General features: G+C 40.5%; 1 protein-coding gene and 1 long non-coding RNA gene across 5 annotated transcripts in view; one reads left to right on the forward strand and one right to left on the reverse strand.

The window, feature by feature from the left end:
* Positions 1 to 12206, reverse strand: part of LOC105356044 — a 33976-nt gene extending 21770 nt beyond the window's left edge. The window contains exons 1-2 of one of the 3 annotated variants that reach the window (XR_002875033.1): positions 11928 to 12206; positions 11470 to 11537 (exon numbers count right to left, since the gene is read on the reverse strand). This is a non-coding gene — a long non-coding RNA (uncharacterized LOC105356044). The remainder of the gene's footprint in view (positions 1 to 11469; positions 11538 to 11927) is intronic. The other 2 variants (XR_002875035.1, XR_002875034.1) reach the window with 2 other exon arrangements.
* LOC101175191 lies at positions 12186 to 17554 on the forward strand. Of its 2 annotated transcripts, none has more exons than XM_020710452.2 (3): positions 12186 to 12283; positions 14283 to 14764; positions 14848 to 17554. In XM_020710452.2, exons 2-3 carry the CDS (start codon positions 14286 to 14288, stop codon positions 15539 to 15541), a joined length of 1173 nt encoding a protein of 390 aa, XP_020566111.1. In that variant the 5' UTR covers positions 12186 to 12283; positions 14283 to 14285; the 3' UTR covers positions 15542 to 17554. The 2 variants fall into 2 exon arrangements, with proteins under 2 accessions (XP_020566111.1, XP_004078432.1); XM_004078384.4 differs by having other exon boundaries at positions 12213 to 12320.
* Positions 17555 to 19205: the final 1651 nt, after the last annotated feature.

A 19205-nucleotide genomic window follows, 5' to 3' on the forward strand; every position in this document is an offset into this window, starting at 1 on the left:
TAAAGTTATTTAGAGTATGGCTTTAATTTAATCTTGTGATGAAACTGTTATTTCAAATTATTTTGAAAAATGACTGATCTTTATAAAATATGTTGTTACAAATCTGATGGATAAACGAGGATCAGACGGGCTAATAAGAGCCTTATGTGGTCCCGAATGCGCCATCTCATGGTCACATAAATAGATTAAAAAGAAAAGCTCAAAAACCAGTCAGTTTTCGACTGTTATATTCATAATTAGTGACTCGACCCACAAAAATTTGAGAAGGTAACTCATCAAAGATATTTTAAAGGCCTCCTTGCAAGGCCCCCGTAAATCGTTCAGCGGCAAAAAAATAAATATTGCCATGGACTAATGACTTGAGGGTTTATTTCTGAACTTCTTCTTTCTCTTTCGGCTTTTCCCATCAGGGGTCGCCACAGCGAATCATCCTTTTCCACCTCACTCTATCATGGACATCTTCTACCCTAACATTAGCCAACTTCATGTCCTCTGTTAAGACATCCATGTATCTCCTCTTTGGCCGTCCTCTTGCCCTCCTGCCAGGCAGCTCCATCTCCAACATCCTTCTACCAATATATCCACTATCCCTCCTCTGAACATGTCCAAACCATCTCAGTCTGGCTTCTCTGACTTTGTCGCTGACACAGGCAACATGAGCCGTCCCTCTGATGTACTCGTTCCTTATCCTGTCTAACCTGGTCACTCCTAAGGAGAACCTCAACATCTTCATCTCCGCTACCTCCATCTCAGCCTCTTGTCTCTGTCTCACTGCTACCGTCTCTAACCCATAGAGCAGAGCTGGTCTCACCACTGTCTTGTACACCTTTCCTTTGAGTCTTGCTGGCACTCTTCTGTCACACAACACTCCTGACACTTTCCTCCAACCGCTCCAACCTGCCTGCACTCGCCTCTTCACCTCTTTTCCACAATCCCCATCACACTGAACTGTTGACCCCAAGTACTTAAACTCCTGCACCTTCTTCACCTCAGTCCCCTGTAACCTAACGCTTCTACCTTGATCCCTCTCGTTCAGACACATGTATTCTGTCTTACTACGACTGACCTTCATACCTCTTCTTTCCAGAGCAAACCTCCACCTCTCTAGCTGTTCCTCCACCTGCTCTCTACTCTCACTGCAAATTACAATGTCATCCGCAAACATCATTGTCCAGGGAGATTCCTGTCTTACCTCGTCTGTCAGCCTGTCCATCAGCATAGCAAACAAAAAAGGACTCAAAGCTGATCCTTGGTGTAGTCCCACCTCCACCTTGAACTCCTCTGTCTGACCTACAGCACATCTCACCACCGTCATACTTCTCTCATACATGTCCTGAACTACTCTGACATACTTTTCTGCCACTCCAGACGACCTCATACAGTACCACAGCTCCTCCCTCGGCACCCTGTCATACGCCTTCTCTAAATCTACGAACACACAATGCAGCTCCTTCTGACCTTCTCTGTACTTTTCAATCAACATTCTCAAAGCAAAAATGGCATCAGTGGTGCTCTTACGGGGCATGAAACCATACTGCTGCTCACAAATCTCCACCTTCTTCCTAAGCCTGGCTTCCACTACTCTTTCCCACAGCTTCATTGTGTGGCTCATCAACTTTATTCCTCTATAGTTGCTGCAGTTCTGCGTGTCACCCTTGTTCTTAAAGATTGGGACCAGAACGCTTCTCCTCCATTCCTCAGGCATCTTCTCACTCTCTAAAATCCTATTGAACAACCTTGTTAGAAATTCCACTGCTGTCTCTCCTAGGCACTTCCATACCTCCACAGGTACGTCATCAGGACCAACGGCCTTTCCGCTCTTCATCCTTTTCAGAGCCTTCCTAACCTCATCCTTTCCAATCTCTGCTACTTCCTGCTCCACAACAACCACATCTTCCTCCCTTCTTTCCCTGTCATTTTCCTCGTTCATCAGCTCCTCAAAATACTCCTTCCATCTTTTCTGTACACTCTCTTGGGTTGTTAGCACCTTTCCATCTCTGTCCTTAATCACCCTTATCTGTTGCACGTCCTTCCCATCTCTGTCTCTCTGTCTGGCTAGCCTGTACAAGTCCTTCTCTCCTTCCTTTGTGTCTAACCTGTCATATAGCTCATCGTAAGCTTTCTGTTTGGCCTTTGCCACCTCTCTCTTCACTTTACGCTGCGCTTCCTTGTACTCCTGTCTACCTTCCTCAGTCCTTTCTACATCCCACTTCCTTTTAGCCAACCTCTTCCTCTGGACGCATTCCTGTACTTCCTCATTCCACCACCAAGTCTCTTTACCGTCTTTCCTCTTTCCAGATGACACACCTAGCACCTTCCTACCTGTTTCCCTGATAATCTCTGCTGTAGTTTCCCAGTCCTCTGGAAGCTCATCCTGACCACCCAGGACCTGCCTCAACTTCTGCCTAAATTCCTCACAAGTTTCTTCATTCTGTAGCTTCCACCACTTGGTCTTCTTTTCTGTTTTCCCTCTCTTCTTCTTCCTGACCTCCAGAGTCATCTTACACACCACCATGCGGTGCTGTCTGGCTACACTCTCTCCTACCACCACTTTGCAGTCATTAACCTCTCTCAAATGACCTCGTCTACATAGGATGTAGTCCACCTGAGTACTCCTACCTCCACTTCTGTATGTCACTCTATGTTCCTCTCTCTTCTGGAAGTAAGTGTTGACTACAGCCATTTCCATCCTCTTCGCAAAGTCCACCACCATCTGTCCCTCCAGATTCCTTTCCTTCACACCAAACCTGCCCATCACCTCATCACCTCTGTTGCCCTCACCAACATGCCCATTAAAGTCTGCTCCAATAACAACTCTCTCTCCTCTGGGAAAACTCTCTATGACCTCATCCAACTCACTCCAGAATCTCTCCTTCACTTCTAACTCACAGCCAACCTGTGGCGCATACCCACTGACTACATTCACCATCACCCCTTCAATTTCTAACTTTAGGCTCATCATCCTGTCTGAGACTCTTTTCACCTCTAGAACACTGTTTACAAACTCCCCCTTCAGAATCACTCCTACCCCGTTTCTCTTCCTATCAACACCATGATAGAACAGTTTGTATCCTCCTCCAATACTACGTGCCTTGCTGCCCTTCCACCTTGTCTCCTGCACACACAGTACATCTACCTTCCTTCTCTCCATCATGTCTGCCAGCTCTCTGCCTTTCCCTGTCATTGTGCCAACGTTAAGAGTCCCTATTCTCAAACCTATGTTCCTGCCTTTTCCCTTCTCTCTCTGGCCACGGACCCTTCTGCCTCCCCTCTTTCTTCCACCAACAGTAGTCAAATTTCCACCGACACCCTGTAGGTTAACAGCATCGGTGGCGGTCGTTGTTAACCCGGGCCTCGACCGATCCGGTATGTCTAAAGTGTTGTGGATGATTCGCATGGTTATTTTGGCAATTTTTTACGCCGGATGCCCTTCCTGACGCAACCCTCTCTATTTATCCGGGCTTGGGACCGGCACAGAAGTTACTGGCTTGCAACCCCTGTGGCTAGATTGAGGGTTTATTTCTGAACAAATACATTAAATCAACACCAATGTGTTTGTAATTTTATTATTAATAAATCAACCACGTTTTTCATGATCAGAACACAGCACATTCATAAATAGTCTTCGTAAAATGTTCATATTTATTATGTGTCATTCTCCGCGTTAAATAGAAGTAGTTCGCCTCCAGATCAGGTGGTGGCGGTAATGCGCCACTTTGTTTTCGTTTCAAGCGTTGTATGCATGCCCCCCCCCCCCACCCTTTCTGGCAATACGCGTTTGAGGGAATATCAAAATAAAGTTCATCTTAAAAACGTGTTGTCATGGTTAACCCTGACGTCTGCTTTGATAAACATTTCTTTTTCGTTCCGTGGTAGTACAGGAAAAAATTTACCGGCCGTACAAAGGACTTTTCTGACGACTTTGGCAAAATTTGAAAAACGAGAACATCTAACGACAAAACACGGGGAAACGTCGTAGCTAACGACAGTAGCAAACACCGTAGCTAACGACAGTAGCTATCGACAGTAGCAAACACTGTAGCTATCGACAGTAGCTAACGACCGGAGCTATCGACAGTAGCAACGGTTGCTAAGTCCTGACGACAAAGTGAGACGACCAAAGACATAGACAGTGGACACAAAAACAGATTTTTGGCACAAATGGAACCTCATACAATATTAGCTTTATGTATTTTAATGTTCATTTTCTTGTTTTTACTCATTAAGAAAGATTCCAGGTAAAAGTCATGTCTTCATTTTGGCTGATCAGCTGCAGCAGAGTCAGAAACAACTTGCGTTGGGTTCATTTCACTTATGTACAGAAACTCATTTTGCTACAAGAAATGAACTAAGGTCTTTATTTGACTCGGGAGGGGAGAAGAACATGTCCAGGTGTGTCCACGGCTCTCAGGAAAGCTGTGCGTAAAAAGCCTCGTTGCGCAAAGGCATGGATATTAACCACAAAAAAATTCTTGAATTAAAAAAAGTACATATAAGCGATTTAGGTCTAGATTAAAGGACAAGCGGGTCTTTTTCATGTCCAACATCTCTGCCTTGCTTCATCATTTAATTTAGACTTAAAAAAGTCATTCTGACCCATTGTTGTCTTTAAACATTTTTCTCATGTCAAACAGGGTGAAATTTTTATATTGATCCAAAAATGTTTAAATAGTTATACATAACGATAACATGTCGATCCTCTCAGACTGTGTATTAAAAATAGAGACAAGAGGAAGGCGGAGCCTCCCATTTCGTTTTCAGATCAACATAGCCATCACAAACGAAATTTCTCGATGATCAGGCGCGCATGTCTACTCCCTGTTATCAGCTTTCAGTACATGTTCTGTCTGCGCGCCACAAAGAGATCCGCCCTGCAGCTGCTGCAGATGCTCCGTTAGCGGCGGCGCGCGTTTGGCTGCAGTGTCAGTTTGAATGCCAGGATGTTTACGCGCAGAAGGGCCCGGAGCTTTGGAGACCGCTGCCGCTCCTGACAAGATAAAGGAGGTTCTGTCTATTCTGTTGGACACGCAGGAACGGACACCGCGGGAAAACAAAATTCACCTGTCTGGTTTTGTTTGAGGCTGTGACGCTAGCAGGGAAAGGGGCAGCAATCCCGAGTCTGTTTGGTGTAATAGAACTTCAGCCGTCAGTTGATTAAGGAGTTCTGAAGGAATACTTTCACTTTAGACCTTATAAAAGAATAGAAAGAAAAGAACATTCATTTGATCTCATTAACAAAACTTCCTACATTTTGGAGACACTGATGGGTGTTGAAGTCCACAGTGGTGGTGCTGAAAGCTGCATGTGCTGCCCCCTGCTGGTGAGCACAGGCCTGATTGGGATCTGTGTGTGTGTGTGTGGGGGGGGGGTCCTTTCTCATCATAGAACATCTTTCCTCTGCCATCTTTCTAGTTTTTTTTTTTTACATCACCACGGTTCTGCTGGTTTGCATGGGGGGGTTTAATCTCAGCTCAGTTCTTGTAAAAAAGTTGCTCGTATTCTCCTTCTAATCTTCATCTGAATATCTGTCCAATTTCTAGCACGAAATGGATGTTCATAAAGTTGCACTTTAGTTAAAGCAGTTGTGTGTTTGGAATTTTCTGCAGGCTAAGACAGATTGATGTAACAGGATGTGGTCTCAGGCCACTCAACTGCAGCTGCTGCTTGTGCTGTGCATGCATACCCTCCACAATAAAAGCCCGCCATGGATCAGATTTCCACAAAGACATTATACTTTCCATTAAACACGAAAGACAAGAAATCACTCTGCTGGAAAACCTGAGACAGAAAAAATCCACTTTATAAAAAAAGAGTTATAAACAACAAATTTGCAGCTTATTTTCCCCTGATCAGGTGTTTCTAACTAAACTCAAAACAGGTTGTGATTTGTTGGATTAAATTTTTTTCTTAAGTCTTTTGTTTTGTTTGCTGAGTTTAGCATAAAGATGTATCTTACTGACCGTATTTTCCGGACTATAAGTCGTCCTTTTTTTCATAGTTTGGCAAGGGGTGCGACTTATACTCCGCAGCGACTTATATTAGAAATAAATTGAAATAAATCCATTGTTAACCCTCCTGTTATGTTCATTTGTGAGGAACAGAGATGATGTTCCTGGGTCAATTTGATGTATGAGGTATGTTAAATGTTAAGAGTGTGTTAAGTGACTCAGAGAATCAGCAAACCTTTTTTTACAGTAAGATCTTGAAGGCTAACAACATAATATTCCATTTGCCTCTTTTCCTCATTTGAACAATTGTCAAAGAAATATGCCCTCCCGAATCAATATCTCTTCCGTTTCTTCCAGATCAGGGACTATGTTAAAAAACTGTTTCCTCATTTTCCAAATCGCCCACCAGAAACTCTTCTGGATGTTCTTCTTTCCAAAGACCCTTTTGTTAATGGATGCATTTCAAGCCTTTACAAGTCAATTTGGACAGCATCCTCAAAGCCGTCCAATACTGTCAAAACTGCGTGGGAAGACACTCTAAACCTAAACATGACGGAACAACAATGGAGGTCGGCATTGTCTCTTGTCCATTTGTCCTCTAATTGCGCCCGCCATAGATTGATTCAATGCAAGATTGTTTACAGGGTCCATTATACCAATGCCAGACTGGCCAAAATCTATCCTTCTATTAGTGATGCCTGCAGCAGATGCGATCTCTCTCCTGCCAATCATGCCCATATGTTTTGGTCATGCCCAGTGCTCGCAGCACTTTGGACAGATGTATTTGATACATTATCGAGGGCTTACAGATACACCGTCACACCAAATCCCATGTCGGCAATATTTGGTCTCCCCCCAACCTCAGACACGCCGAGTGCACTAAAGCGGGCCATTGCATTTACCACCCTATTAGCACGCAGGCTGGTCCTGCTGAACTGGAAGCTCCCCCGTCCCCCTTCGCATGTCCGCTGGGTCCGCGAGGTGCTTTACGATCTCAAACTTGAGAGGCTTAGGTACTCACTTCAAGGCTCACTCAGGGTGTTTCATGAGACCTGGAGCCCTTTCCTACAATATGTGGACTCCTTGACATTTCCTCACAATCTGGAGGCTGACTGAGCACCAGTGCAACAAAAAGCCACTGCTGTGACCCTGGTTTTCTCACTTATTACTACTTATTTAATTACCCTTTTTTTAATTTTATTTATTTATTTTTTCTCTTCTTTTTTGACATTTCTTATTTTTAAAAGCCCAAGTGGTTTGTGTTTTTTATTTATTTATTTATTTAGTCTGACTTGGCCTCTTGGGGTTGTTGACGGGGGTGGGTGGGACGGGTTGACATTCGAGTGTTTTTTTTTTTTTTTTTTTTTTTTTTTTTTTTTTTTTTTTTTTTTTTTTTTTTTTTTTTTTTTTTTTTTTTACACATTGCCTTTTTTTTTACATTTCATTACACACTCTGTCTGTTTAATACAGAAAATGTTCAATAAATAAAGTTATAAAACATAATATTCTATTTTCCAATTTCATAGATTCAGAAATGCAATAAAAATGACAACTGTTTCCACAAATACAGGATGGAAACAGTATTAGTTGGCCAATGATGCTTCATGAAAGGAATAAATAAATAAGTTTGAGAAAGAATTACTGTGAAATTATGAGATAAACAGTCTGCTATGATTGTATCATATGAGGTTGTGAAAGTTATTAGTTCTTGGTCTCAGATTTTGTCAAATAAATTTCCCGTCAAAATGCGACTTATCTGTGTTTTTTCTACTTTATAATGCATTTTTGGGCTGGTGCGACTTATACTCCGCAGCAACTTATAGTCCGGAAAATACGGTACTTTACTTTTTAACCCTTTCAGTTTATTTAACTTTTTACTCAATTCAGCTCCTGAACTTCTTTATGTTGTATGTTGATAAATCACAATGTACCAATAAATAAATATAATCCACTTCATTTAGTTTTACATTAAAGGAAAAAACTGATCATTTTTTAATATACAATTAAAAATAAATTCCAGCTTGAAAGGGTTAAGAGATTCTTCCAGAAAATATTTCAAACCCTCAAACTTCTGCTTAAAAGGATAAAGGTTTTTAAAGCCCTTCTTTAACGCTGTTTCTTAATAAATGAATTTAATTCTTGTTATTTTTAACATTTGACCACCCCTACATATTCAACAAACATGGGAGTGTCCTTCCTGCAAGGATTATTTAAAAAGAGGAGGAGGCTAGAATGCTTAAAAAAAGAGGAATTTTTGTGGAGCATAAAGGTTCAAATCAATAAATATTTCAGGAAATGACGCAGACTGCTTTTTTTTGTGTGGCTTATTTTAATGTCAGTGTAAAATGTTTTTTCTTGATTTGTATCAGGACATTGGAAAGTTGTTTTTCTTGTTTGTTTTTAAATCTCTCCTCCTGTCTGTCACTGATCAGCAGCAGCATCATGGAGGTGGACGAGCTCAAGAAAGATTTGATGCTGCTTCTGTAGCTTCCAACATCACCTGTATCACCGGCTCTTTTTTTTAAAATCGGTGTGGTCATGAAATTTGTTGACGCGGATGAGAACATTGTGAACTAAAGGAGGAGTTCCAGTCGATCCCAGAGGGCCTTGATGATCTCTCCAAGCAGTACCAGCTGATAATGAAGAAAACCTTTAAGGAGAAATGTCACGACCCCTGGCCGCGTCTGCTTGTTTTCTGTAGGTGTGTGTTTGAATTCTAGCTCCTGCAGAAGTCCAGCTCCTGCCCAGCTGCTGACCCCTCCCTTCCTGCAGAGCTAATTGAGGCTGCTTCCATTGATCGCCTGGCTGGGAGGGAAGCTTTAAAAGCTCCCAGGATCCTCTGCTCCAGTGGCGGCTGCATTCCTGAGAGGAATTTGTTCTTCAGCCTGCCCCTGGTGTCTGCCTGGCATTAGCCTGTGAAAGCCTCTGATTTCCCTCTGAGTTGATTCTGGTTTAGTCTTTTTGTTCAAATTGATCTTTTGGTCTTTGTTTGCATTTTGAATAATTTTGTGATTTTCATTTCTGTCAGTTTTCCTTCTATAAAGCCTGAGAGTTTAAGTTATACCATCATTTATTCCACCTTTGGTGTTTTGTTGGTGAGTTTACTTTGATTTGTATGTGTGTTACCAAATAACGGCTGTGTGGCCAACTTTGACCCCCGGTTATCAGATTTTTTTTGTTACCTATTTTCTCCCTCCTCCCTGTAGAGCAGGGGTGTCAAACTCATTTCCACCGAGGGCCACATCAGTATAGCGGCTGTCCTCAAAGGGCCGGATATAACTTATCCATGTAACTAAATGTAATGAAACATACATGTAACTACTCCTTAATGTTAAACAACTAATTTATTTATTCATTATAATTTTTGAAAGTGACAATCACAGATGCATAGAAAACATATGTTTGCTTGTTATTTTAGCATAAATCCTTTTAAATTTGATTCTGTCAGGTTAGGTTATATGGACAGTGTTTGAGTCATAATGTTTAGTTGCCCAATTCGATATTTCAAGGCAGATTCCCCCTAGATATGAATAAATACACACCAATTTTTATTTTTTATTTTAAGAAATCAAAAACTTTCATGCTCTCGGGGGCCACATAAAATGACATGGAGGGCCACATTTGGCCCCAGGGCCTTGAGTTTGACACATGTGCTGTAGAGGGACGTAAAAGAATGCATTTTTTGCATCTGCCTGTCGTTTAGTTGGTGTCAGTATTTGACATAAAGACAGCAGGTAATGCAGTAAAACAGCTGCGCTTTATGAGATCAGAAATAAACAATAGATCATTTGTTTATAAAAGTATTGAGTTTGTGGCACAAAAGTAGGAAAATGCTAAATATTTTTGGAGTAATCCCACTGAAGTGTCCTATGACTTAGTGATGTTTAGAAGTTTTATAAGACCAAAAATTGATATTTATAATAACAGGTTTTTAAAAAGTGAAATCCCTCTGATGTGTTACACAAAGACACACACCAAGCAGACATTAACTGATTGTTAAAAATGATGCCAGAAGTCCTGCTCTAAAAAAAAATGACAAAAGAGCAACAAACAAACATAAAACGGAAAGACATGATTTGTTATTTCGAATTATTAATATTTCCAGGCTTTGTTTGTTTTGTTCTGCAGCATGTTCATATTTGTATCATTGACAGAATATATTTTTATAGAGAGCAAAGTATTATACATTATTTAAGGTTTAACTTGTACAACTTGAGTTATTCTGGATTCATATTTCTGTCTGTTTTTATTCATGTTTATGTTCAAAAAGTTCAGTTACAAAGGTTTAAAAGTTTTAAAAGATTAGCCTTAGCGTGTTCAATAAATATTTAACTTGTTCGCCTTTCAATAAAAATATTTGCAGCCGTATTCAATGACTACAATTTTTTCTTCTTCAACATTATACGGACAGCAGGGACTTCTTCCTGCAGTCTAACTGTGATCATTTTCTCATTCTTTTACATTATTACAGCATCTGTTTCAGAAATGTAGATTCATTCATTGACTTCACTATTAGGTCTTCATTCAAGTTCATTTTTTCTATTTGCAAAATCTGAAGATCTAAATCAAGATCAAATATTTCTGTAATGAAATCTCTTCCACAAACACACATCAAGTAGAATCTGTTCAGTTTGGTCTGAAAAACATGTAACACCTTCATCACCTCTGTGGTTTTTAAAAAGGTCACGTTTCTTAGAATTGGTTCCTGTTGTTCACCTTTGATAGTTTTTAATAACAGAGTAGTGGTTTGATGGTAACTAGATTTTTTTCTGTCAGTAAAATATGTTAAGAGGAACGCGGGGGAGGGGGGCATTGCACACTGAATTAATCCATTTAATCTATTAATCCATTTAATTGTCAAATTAGACATTTCTAAATGAATTATGCTACACATTTAGCAGAGAACATTTTGAAAATGAAATGTCAAATACTATTTTCATTTTAATTTTAATTAAGTGACAGAATAAGCTGTGTTGAGGAAGGAAATGAAAAAGCATTTTGGTGGATTGCTTTTTCATTTTAATTTTGAGTCAAAAATGCTTTTTCATTTTGAAAATAAAAAAGCTTTTCTGGTTTTGACTTTTATTTTTAATTATGCCACCCAATCGTTTCCATAGTAGTGAGAAACAGACTGCCCAAGGCATCAATAAAGTATCTCTTTAAAAATGTTGATCCGATCATATAATCTTTTCTGCCCTCTAGTGGTGGATTGACGGAATGAAACTAGAAAAGGACGTAATTCATGATCTGTCCACAGGAGGGCATGAACGCACCACGAGTGTCTTCATTCCACCTGTTCACCACAAGCTCCTTTGGGGCCCTGAGGGTGTCTCCCCCGTCTCACGCTCATATTAATAATAAAGAAGGTTTAAACATTTTGGAGAATCGGTTAGGTGATGAGGTGGGGTGAGTCATTTTTGGTGCATCTTGATCAAGCAGGTCTGACTAGCATCTCATGGAGGTGAGGATCAGCGCGCGGTAGTTTGTAAAAAAAAAAAAGGTTCAGAACCAGATTTCTCACCATTCGCTGCATGAGCTCCTGAGTCTGCGCCTCCTCGCGCGGTGGCGCTACTCCCCCTCGAAAATCACCTGCAAAAAAAAATGTGCCTCATATATACATACATAATCACAGTTTAAAAAATTATTAAAGCCAAATGATCGTCTTCATCACTACCAGGAAAATTATAAGATTGAGATAAACTTTTTTTTTCTCTTTCATTTTTAAGGCGCGTCTCGCTCACATAAGAGGCGCCTCATCAGAATAAAACTCTTCATCCTCATTTAATCCCCGACGCTTCTTTCAGGTCTGATAAAAAATCTTAAAAGCTGGATGAAATATACTTCTCAACACGGAGTCAGATATAACACGTAAAATATAACAAGTAATGTACATGTAAAAAAAAAAATCACTAAAATGCTGCTTTTGCCTCAGATCACATTCAAACACTGAAACAATCCGCTGCTGTTAGACTGGCTTACCTCGATGAGTCATTTTTCACCAAATCTTGAAGATGCAGTTGCGCCAAATGCGCATAAGAGCTGCCTGAGGAGCCGTAAAAGGCTGAAATTGTGCGTCCAAGAAAATGATGATCCAGACTTTTGTCGCTGTTTGTTCACTCTCCTCTGGAGACAGAAAGGTCCGTGTGGCAGCGCCTGAAGAAAAGATGGATCTCCCGCAGAGGTGTCGTTCAGATGCTCTTTGCCTCCCTCTCATCCAACCCCCCCCCCCTTTTCTGTTTTTGCGGACATCTCTGGACCCTCTCCTCTGCATCAAACCAGAGGTGGAAAAAAAGCCCTAAACAACTATTTTTCAGCGTAGCTCTCTCTTCACTCAGGTACAGAAACTCATTTTGTGGCAGAAACTGAACTAAGGTAAGGTCTCAATTTCACTCGGGAGGGAGGTAGAACACGTCTAGGTGTGTCCGCGGCTCTCAGAGGAGCTGTGCGTAAAAAGCTTCATTGCGCAATTGTGGTGGGCATACAAATTCAACACCAGAAAGATTTTTTTTAAATGTAAATGTGAAGAGCCAATTTAGATGATAAACTTAATCAAAATGAGTTTTTAGCTCTGTACAAAATTAACTGTCCGTCTGTCTTTTTGATGACGCAGCATCTGATGGAGACGCACGGTCATTCCTGATTAGTTCGGCTCGAAAAAAAAAGACTAAAAAGATCAAAACCCGTTTTAATTCGATGTTTTTTTTCCATCTCTAAAATCCTTTAGGACCAGATTTAAGGAAAAATGTGTCGTATTTCTATCAAACATCTCAGTCCTTCATCTTGAAATGGACCTAAGATAATCCAGACGCATTTCTCTATTACCAAAGAATTTTCTCGTGTTTAAAAGGGCCAAACTTTTATTTGATCAAAAAAACTGTGAGAATTCTGTGATTTCGTTTGGTTTAACAGCGATGCTTTTTGGTCATTTTCTCTTTTCCCCTTTCAGTCACTCATCATCCACAGCTGTTATCATTTCTGTTGATTGCCCTCATTGCATTTAAGTGTCTGATTTTAAGTTCTTTATCGTCAGATCTTCTGCTTTGTTTTCTCCATTGTGTTTTTCTCATGCTTACGTTTTTTTTAAATTAAATGTTTACGTTTCTGGCACCGGTCTCCCTTTTTTTTGGTCCTACACCACCAGTTCCTGACAAAAATATTTAGATTTTCACTAATAACTGTAACATTTGGACGATTCCTTTGCAGGGAAAAGGCACATTTTGGTGATTCTGCTTTGTAATGCAAAACAAAAATAAACACTTGTGTTGCTTCATTTATGCATAATGAAAAACTGACATGGAAGCTGCTGCCCTGAAAAATCTTGATGCTGCAGCAGAAGAGCAGATGATGGAGGAGGAGTTTAGAAATTGTACATCATAAGGATCCTAACTGAGGAGGTTGGCCTGGAAATTCCAGGTGTAAGACGGTCTTTTTGAAAGTATCAAGAACAAAAAATAAATAAAATGGAAGATGTATGCGTATGACTGCACCTTCCTTGAAATTGGGTTCAGCAGGTTTTGCACTAAGATCAACAAGAATATTTAATAAAGAAATAATAATTAAAAAGTAGGTGTGACAGGAAACTTGAATGAGCGAAACATCAAGCAGGAGTAGAAACAAAATACAGATGCAAAAAGTGCAAAAAAGACTGAGGAGTGATCAGCAGCAGGTTTCCTCAAACTGTTTTCTGACCCTTTTTTATTTCTTTTTGATTCTGAATTCATTTTTTTTTGGCTCCAGAATAGATTTTCGTTAAATATGTTTGCATGCACTCCATATTTAATAGACAATGATCTCCTTCTGGTCAGGATAATATTCAAAATAAAGGATTTTTTCTTGTTGCAGCAGCAGAAATAATTTTTTAAACTGTTTTTGAAAAGAACACCATCTACGTCCAATCACGTCACAACGTAGAAAGAGCTATTTGACTAAAAAACATTTGATCACAGCCAGGAAAAGGACTAACAAAAACGCATCTATAATTAAATTCCAGATTTTCCAGATGACTTTGGGTTCAAAATTGCTGAATTTAAAAATTGTGAAATTTTGTGGTTTTCCACTCAAATTTCTTGGCGTTTGTGATATCAAACAGCAGAAATGGCAGATGAATTTGAGTGTCATCGGCATAGAAGGGATTTGAGTAAACGGTCTGACAGGGATGGGCAACACAAAATTGTGAGATCTATTTGTTTGTTTTCCAGCAATCCCAAGGTAAAGATGACCTGAATTGGGTGTTAATCAGAACCGTAAATCTATTGTAAGCAGAGCAGCTGGAAAATGAGAAACTTGGACCAGTACTGAGCAGCTCTGGTTTACTGTCGTCTCAATGTTTTCCAGGACATGGCCAGTTCCCTGGAGAAAGCTGTGGCCCAGAAGAAGGGGATCATTGAGGCAGTGATTGACATGCTTGAGAAGGGAACTGAGGTGCTGGCGAGCAACGTGGGTGACCTCTCCCCCTTTTGTGAGGTCACTTTTCCAGTTGTCAAACTGGCCTTGGGCAAAGTTCAAAGCCAAGAGGTGTTATATGTTAAAGAACAGTTCCTTATAGTGAAGAACAAGCTGGATCTTCTCTCCAGCCAGCAGACAGACATCAACATTGAGCTCAAGAAGGCAAACCTTGATTCCCAGTACTTCTCTGTGGAGGAGAACATTAGGAACCAATTTCGGAAGTTTGTGGACTTCTTGGAGGCACAAGAGCAGTTCAGAGAAGTTAAAAAAGATATTTTTCTGAAACACTTTTCTAAAAGTGGAGGCGAAAAGAACCTGTGGACTCTCCATAATGCTGTGATGGGAACTTCAATTTTGGAGGTTGTAGAAAGGTAAATCTTTGGCTCTGTTCAGATTGATGGTAGTTGTTGTTTACAAATGTCTTGGAGATGAGTGTTAAAACTGTCGTTTACAGGTACGTTGCGAGGAACCGGCGTCTCCTGGAGGATTACTGTGCTCGGCTGAAGGAGCTCATTTGCTTGGGGTTGATCGCCCTGATGGGACACTGCGCTCTAACCGCAGAGAGCGAGGAGGAGCAGGAGCAGGAAGTCATGCAAGAGTGGAGACCAAAGATTGAAGAGATAGAATACAAGATGAAGTCGGTCATTGAGTCCTGCATCGCTGCTTTCCCAGAGCAGGCTCAGTTGGATGTCAAACGTCTGCTGCAGGAAAAGGAAGAAGGAAATCTTCAGCTCGTGGCACAGGAGCTTCTGGAATTCTTGGTGAAAAAGTTCGACTGGGTCTACTGGTCCGTGCGTCTCATTAAACATCCTGACGGCTTCTTCAAAAAGCACTCTGTAGGGAAGCCCTTTCACCACGTGGCAGGACAGACGCAATTTGAGGTTGTCCAGGAGAACATCAGCCTGGTGGTGTCGTACAGCACCAATCCCAAGCCTGTGCCACGAGACGTCATCCAGCAGCTGATGGAGGGTCAGGGGAAGAAGGGGAGCCCCCCCGCGGTGGTGGAGATGCTGGAGAAGCAGCTGTGCGGCTTCATCATTCATGTGGTCAATAGTCAAAGCAAGCCTGAATGTGTCTGGAGTTTTCCAGAAGACTGTCACTACTGGGAGAAGCACAAGAACGGGGTTGTGTGTGTGCACTCTGAGTGAGTCATCGGCAAGAAATGACCTTCTGATACATGCAAGAAGTAGTTTGACGTGTATTTAAACTGATAGGAAGATGAAATATACAGAACAACAGCTATTTATCCTCTGTCCCTAAACAACCAACGTATGGCCTTTAAAATGAGTGAAACTTTAGCTGTAAAGATACATTTCTCATGGAAAAACTATGCAGGTTTGAGGATTGTTGATATTTCAGTTTGAAAACCAAAGACTGTTTTTTTTTTAAGATCGTTTTGGTTTTCCTTTTATTCAGTCATTTCAATTTCAATTTTAAAAATGTTTTATTTCAAATCAAAACAACAATTCCATAAAATAAAATAAGTCAAAACAAGAATTTGAAAATTAGATTTTCCTTCAGGCTTTTGTTTTATCACGACATTTATACGTTTGAGAAAACCAGGTTAATAAATATTAATGCTAAAGTTCAAGATAAAACTACTTTTTAGCCGATTCAGCAATGAATTCTGAACAGCTATAAATCAAATAAAAGCATTTTTTATTCATCAGAGAACAGATTACATCGATGTTCAAACTCAGACATTTGACTGTTCAGTGAAGAAGCTCATTTACGACATGATGCTGCTGCAGGTTTAAGATCAGTTAGGCAAGGATCGTTGTTACTATGGCTACGACGGTGCAGCATCTTGTTTTCCCCCTCAATGTCTCAGGGCAGGGTTTTGGTCTGTGGTGTTTGCCTTCGTTTTGCGCCGACACAGATTTCTAGCTGCTGCAGAGCTGATTGTCTCCTTTGTTTTTCCTTCAACGATGCTCTGTAGGTGAAAGATCTAGACTCTAGAATCTATTAATAGCTGCAGCACAGAAGACCTCGCCTGAAACAGACCTGAGCAGATGTTGCTTTAACCCTGTAAAATCCACCACATCAAAGAAAATGTTGAAGTTAAGACGTTTTTAAAACTCTTTGAAGAAATCCACACAAAAAAATCTATACATTTCTTTTAATGTGATATAGATAGTAACAATTATGATCCTTTGGGTGATTTGCTAAGTCTTAGTTCACAAAAATGTTAAGGATGCTGTAACTGTATTATGAAGAATTATCAACATTTTGCATTATTTCAATACAGCAAGTAGTCATTTAAAAAATGAATAACAATGAGATTTTCTCACCAATAACCTTTGAAAAATAGCTAAACTTCTACTTTAATGAGTAGAAAAGCCTGACTACTGCCTCTAGTGGAATGATTATGTACTACAGGGAGGAAAACATGGACCAAGCTCTATCCCGATAGGTTTTTAGAGGAAGTTTAGATCCAATAAGCTAGGGGTCTCAGAAATGCACCCTGTGTTAAAAGCCCATCTAGGGAAAAGAGCTGTAAATTAGTTTCTGCCATAAGCAGTATGGTATGGGCATGGGACCACTGCTTTGCTGTATGTTTCTGTTTTTATATCTGTCCCTGTTCAAATACATTCATTCATTCATTTATTCACGTATCAAAAATGGAATGAATGGCTATATAGAGTTAAAACCATGCTATATCTTCTCCAGCATGCATAATAAATGCACTCATCACCCCCCATGTTATCAAATATGTCGTTTTTGAATTGAACGCTGAGACCAGGCTGGAAGATTCTCGCCCCTCTTCAGGCTGGAGGACACCAAGATCAAAGTTGATCACATTTACTGTCTGGATGAATGAAAACACCAGAAACTGTTTAAAGTCAGGTATCATAAAAGGTTACTGTTACGATGCTGCTTTTATGTTTTTGTTCTTCCATTTTACCTTATGCTTTAGTGAAACATTTACTAACGACTGCCTGTCACCATATAACTATAGTGGTGGTTTAGAGATGATCCATTAGTATGAAAGTGTTTAACTGATGTGTCATGAGAAGCTTCTGCACCTCCTGCTCCAAAAAGAAGGTTCTGCTGGTTCTGAAGATCTGTGTAAGAATGCCTCCATGATTCCAAACCTTCATGTTTGTGGACTGTGATGTACGATCTACAACTGTGCATTAAAGTAACAAGTATAAAAGGAATACTGCCATGTTTTTCTATCATCTGTCTTGTGGTAAAACTGGACATAATCGCATAGCGCTCACAAAACATATATGGCAAGTTGGACTTGTCAAATCAGATTGAAACAATTAAACGTCATCAAAAAAGTCAAAGGAAGTGGTAAAACACTGAGACAGTTTCGTGTAACAGAGTTAGAGTTCAAACTTCCCTGTAGGTTTATTAACCCTTGTGCTATCTTAGATGACCCCACCCTTCCATTGACGTGTTCTCCCTACCATGACAAAGGTGGATAAAGGTGGAAAGATTTCATGTAATCCATGGACACCAGTGAAGATCACAAATCATTGAAGAAAAAAGGTTCAGAGCACTGTCTAGTGGGTCTAGATGACCCAACTCCCAATGTTAAAGTGCCTTGGATAGCACAAGGGTCAAGTCAGTCTTTACACTGAAATCATGAAATCTACAAGGGGATATGATCAGAATCACCTCGAAGTTAGAACTCACCAGAAGGCAAAATGTGAAAAATAAAATAATGAGAGAAATCAACAGAAGTCACTTACCAATACAACAAAATGAGTGATTAGCATTTAAACCATAACCACTGACTGTGAATGAGAACCAGACTAAGTGAGTTTACGTCACCCATGAAAATGGTTCACTTCCGGCTCAAACGAAATAAAGCCAATTCAGTCTCCATATGTTCGCGACACGGATGCCGCCATATTTGAGTCAGAACCTGTCATTAAGCAGGGATTGGTCCAGCATGGTCAGCTTTTCTATGGACAGATTGCACTGTCTAGTGATGCCAACAATCATTCTGCTGAGATGACCCGAGGCGTAGCACAGCGCAAGAAGTACTTGATCCTCTGCTTTCCCGTTATGTTGTCATTTCCGTGGCTTCCATATAAAAAAAAAGATGGAGCTGAAAGTATTTTGAAAAAGGGACAACGTACAAATAAATATAATCAAACTACTAAAGCATCTTAGGGGTAGAACTACCCCTAATGTCCAAACAACTCGTGTGGTCATTCAATGCTCCTACAGCAGGCAGATCTTGGAGGAACTCTAATCGCATCTCATCCTTTTGCTTCTCTTTCAATCCAACACTCATGCTACTGAGGAAGCAGGGCTTGCTGAAGCTGAGGTGGATGAAGTGGGTAAAAAGATTCCCTCCTTCTGCGTTCATGCGAGTTTCAGCAGAACCAGTCCAGTCAGTGGTCTGTGATCCTCCATAATAATTATTGCCACAACTGGACGTGCAAACAAGAGTAATCTGATGACGGTGGTACAAATGTGATTTACAACAGTGCTGTTAGTGCCCATAGGGTTTAAAACAAGCTGGTGCATCAGCAACATAGGCTGCAACTAATTTAATTAGAGTTAACAGAGAAGTCAGCGTTTTCCGCTGCAGCCCAGGTTTGAGAGTTCATGAATAACCGTTAGCAAAGTGCTTGGCTTGGCAGGATGGTATCAGTCCAAATGTTCTGAGGAGCTGCAGCCCCGATGCTCATCGCTCCTCATCTCAGTGGATCTGCAGGGTCTTTAGCTTCTGACTCATAACTCAAGCCTGTCAGGTTTCATGCAGTGTTTCTGTGAAACACAGACCAGGGATATGATGCAGCAGAAGCCACAATCATACATAAGCAAGACACAATTTTCTATGGCCTGAAC

The sequence above is a fragment of the Oryzias latipes genome, chromosome 16, assembly GCF_002234675.1.
Source record: "Oryzias latipes chromosome 16, ASM223467v1".
Taxonomy (NCBI): Eukaryota; Metazoa; Chordata; class Actinopteri; order Beloniformes; family Adrianichthyidae; genus Oryzias; species Oryzias latipes.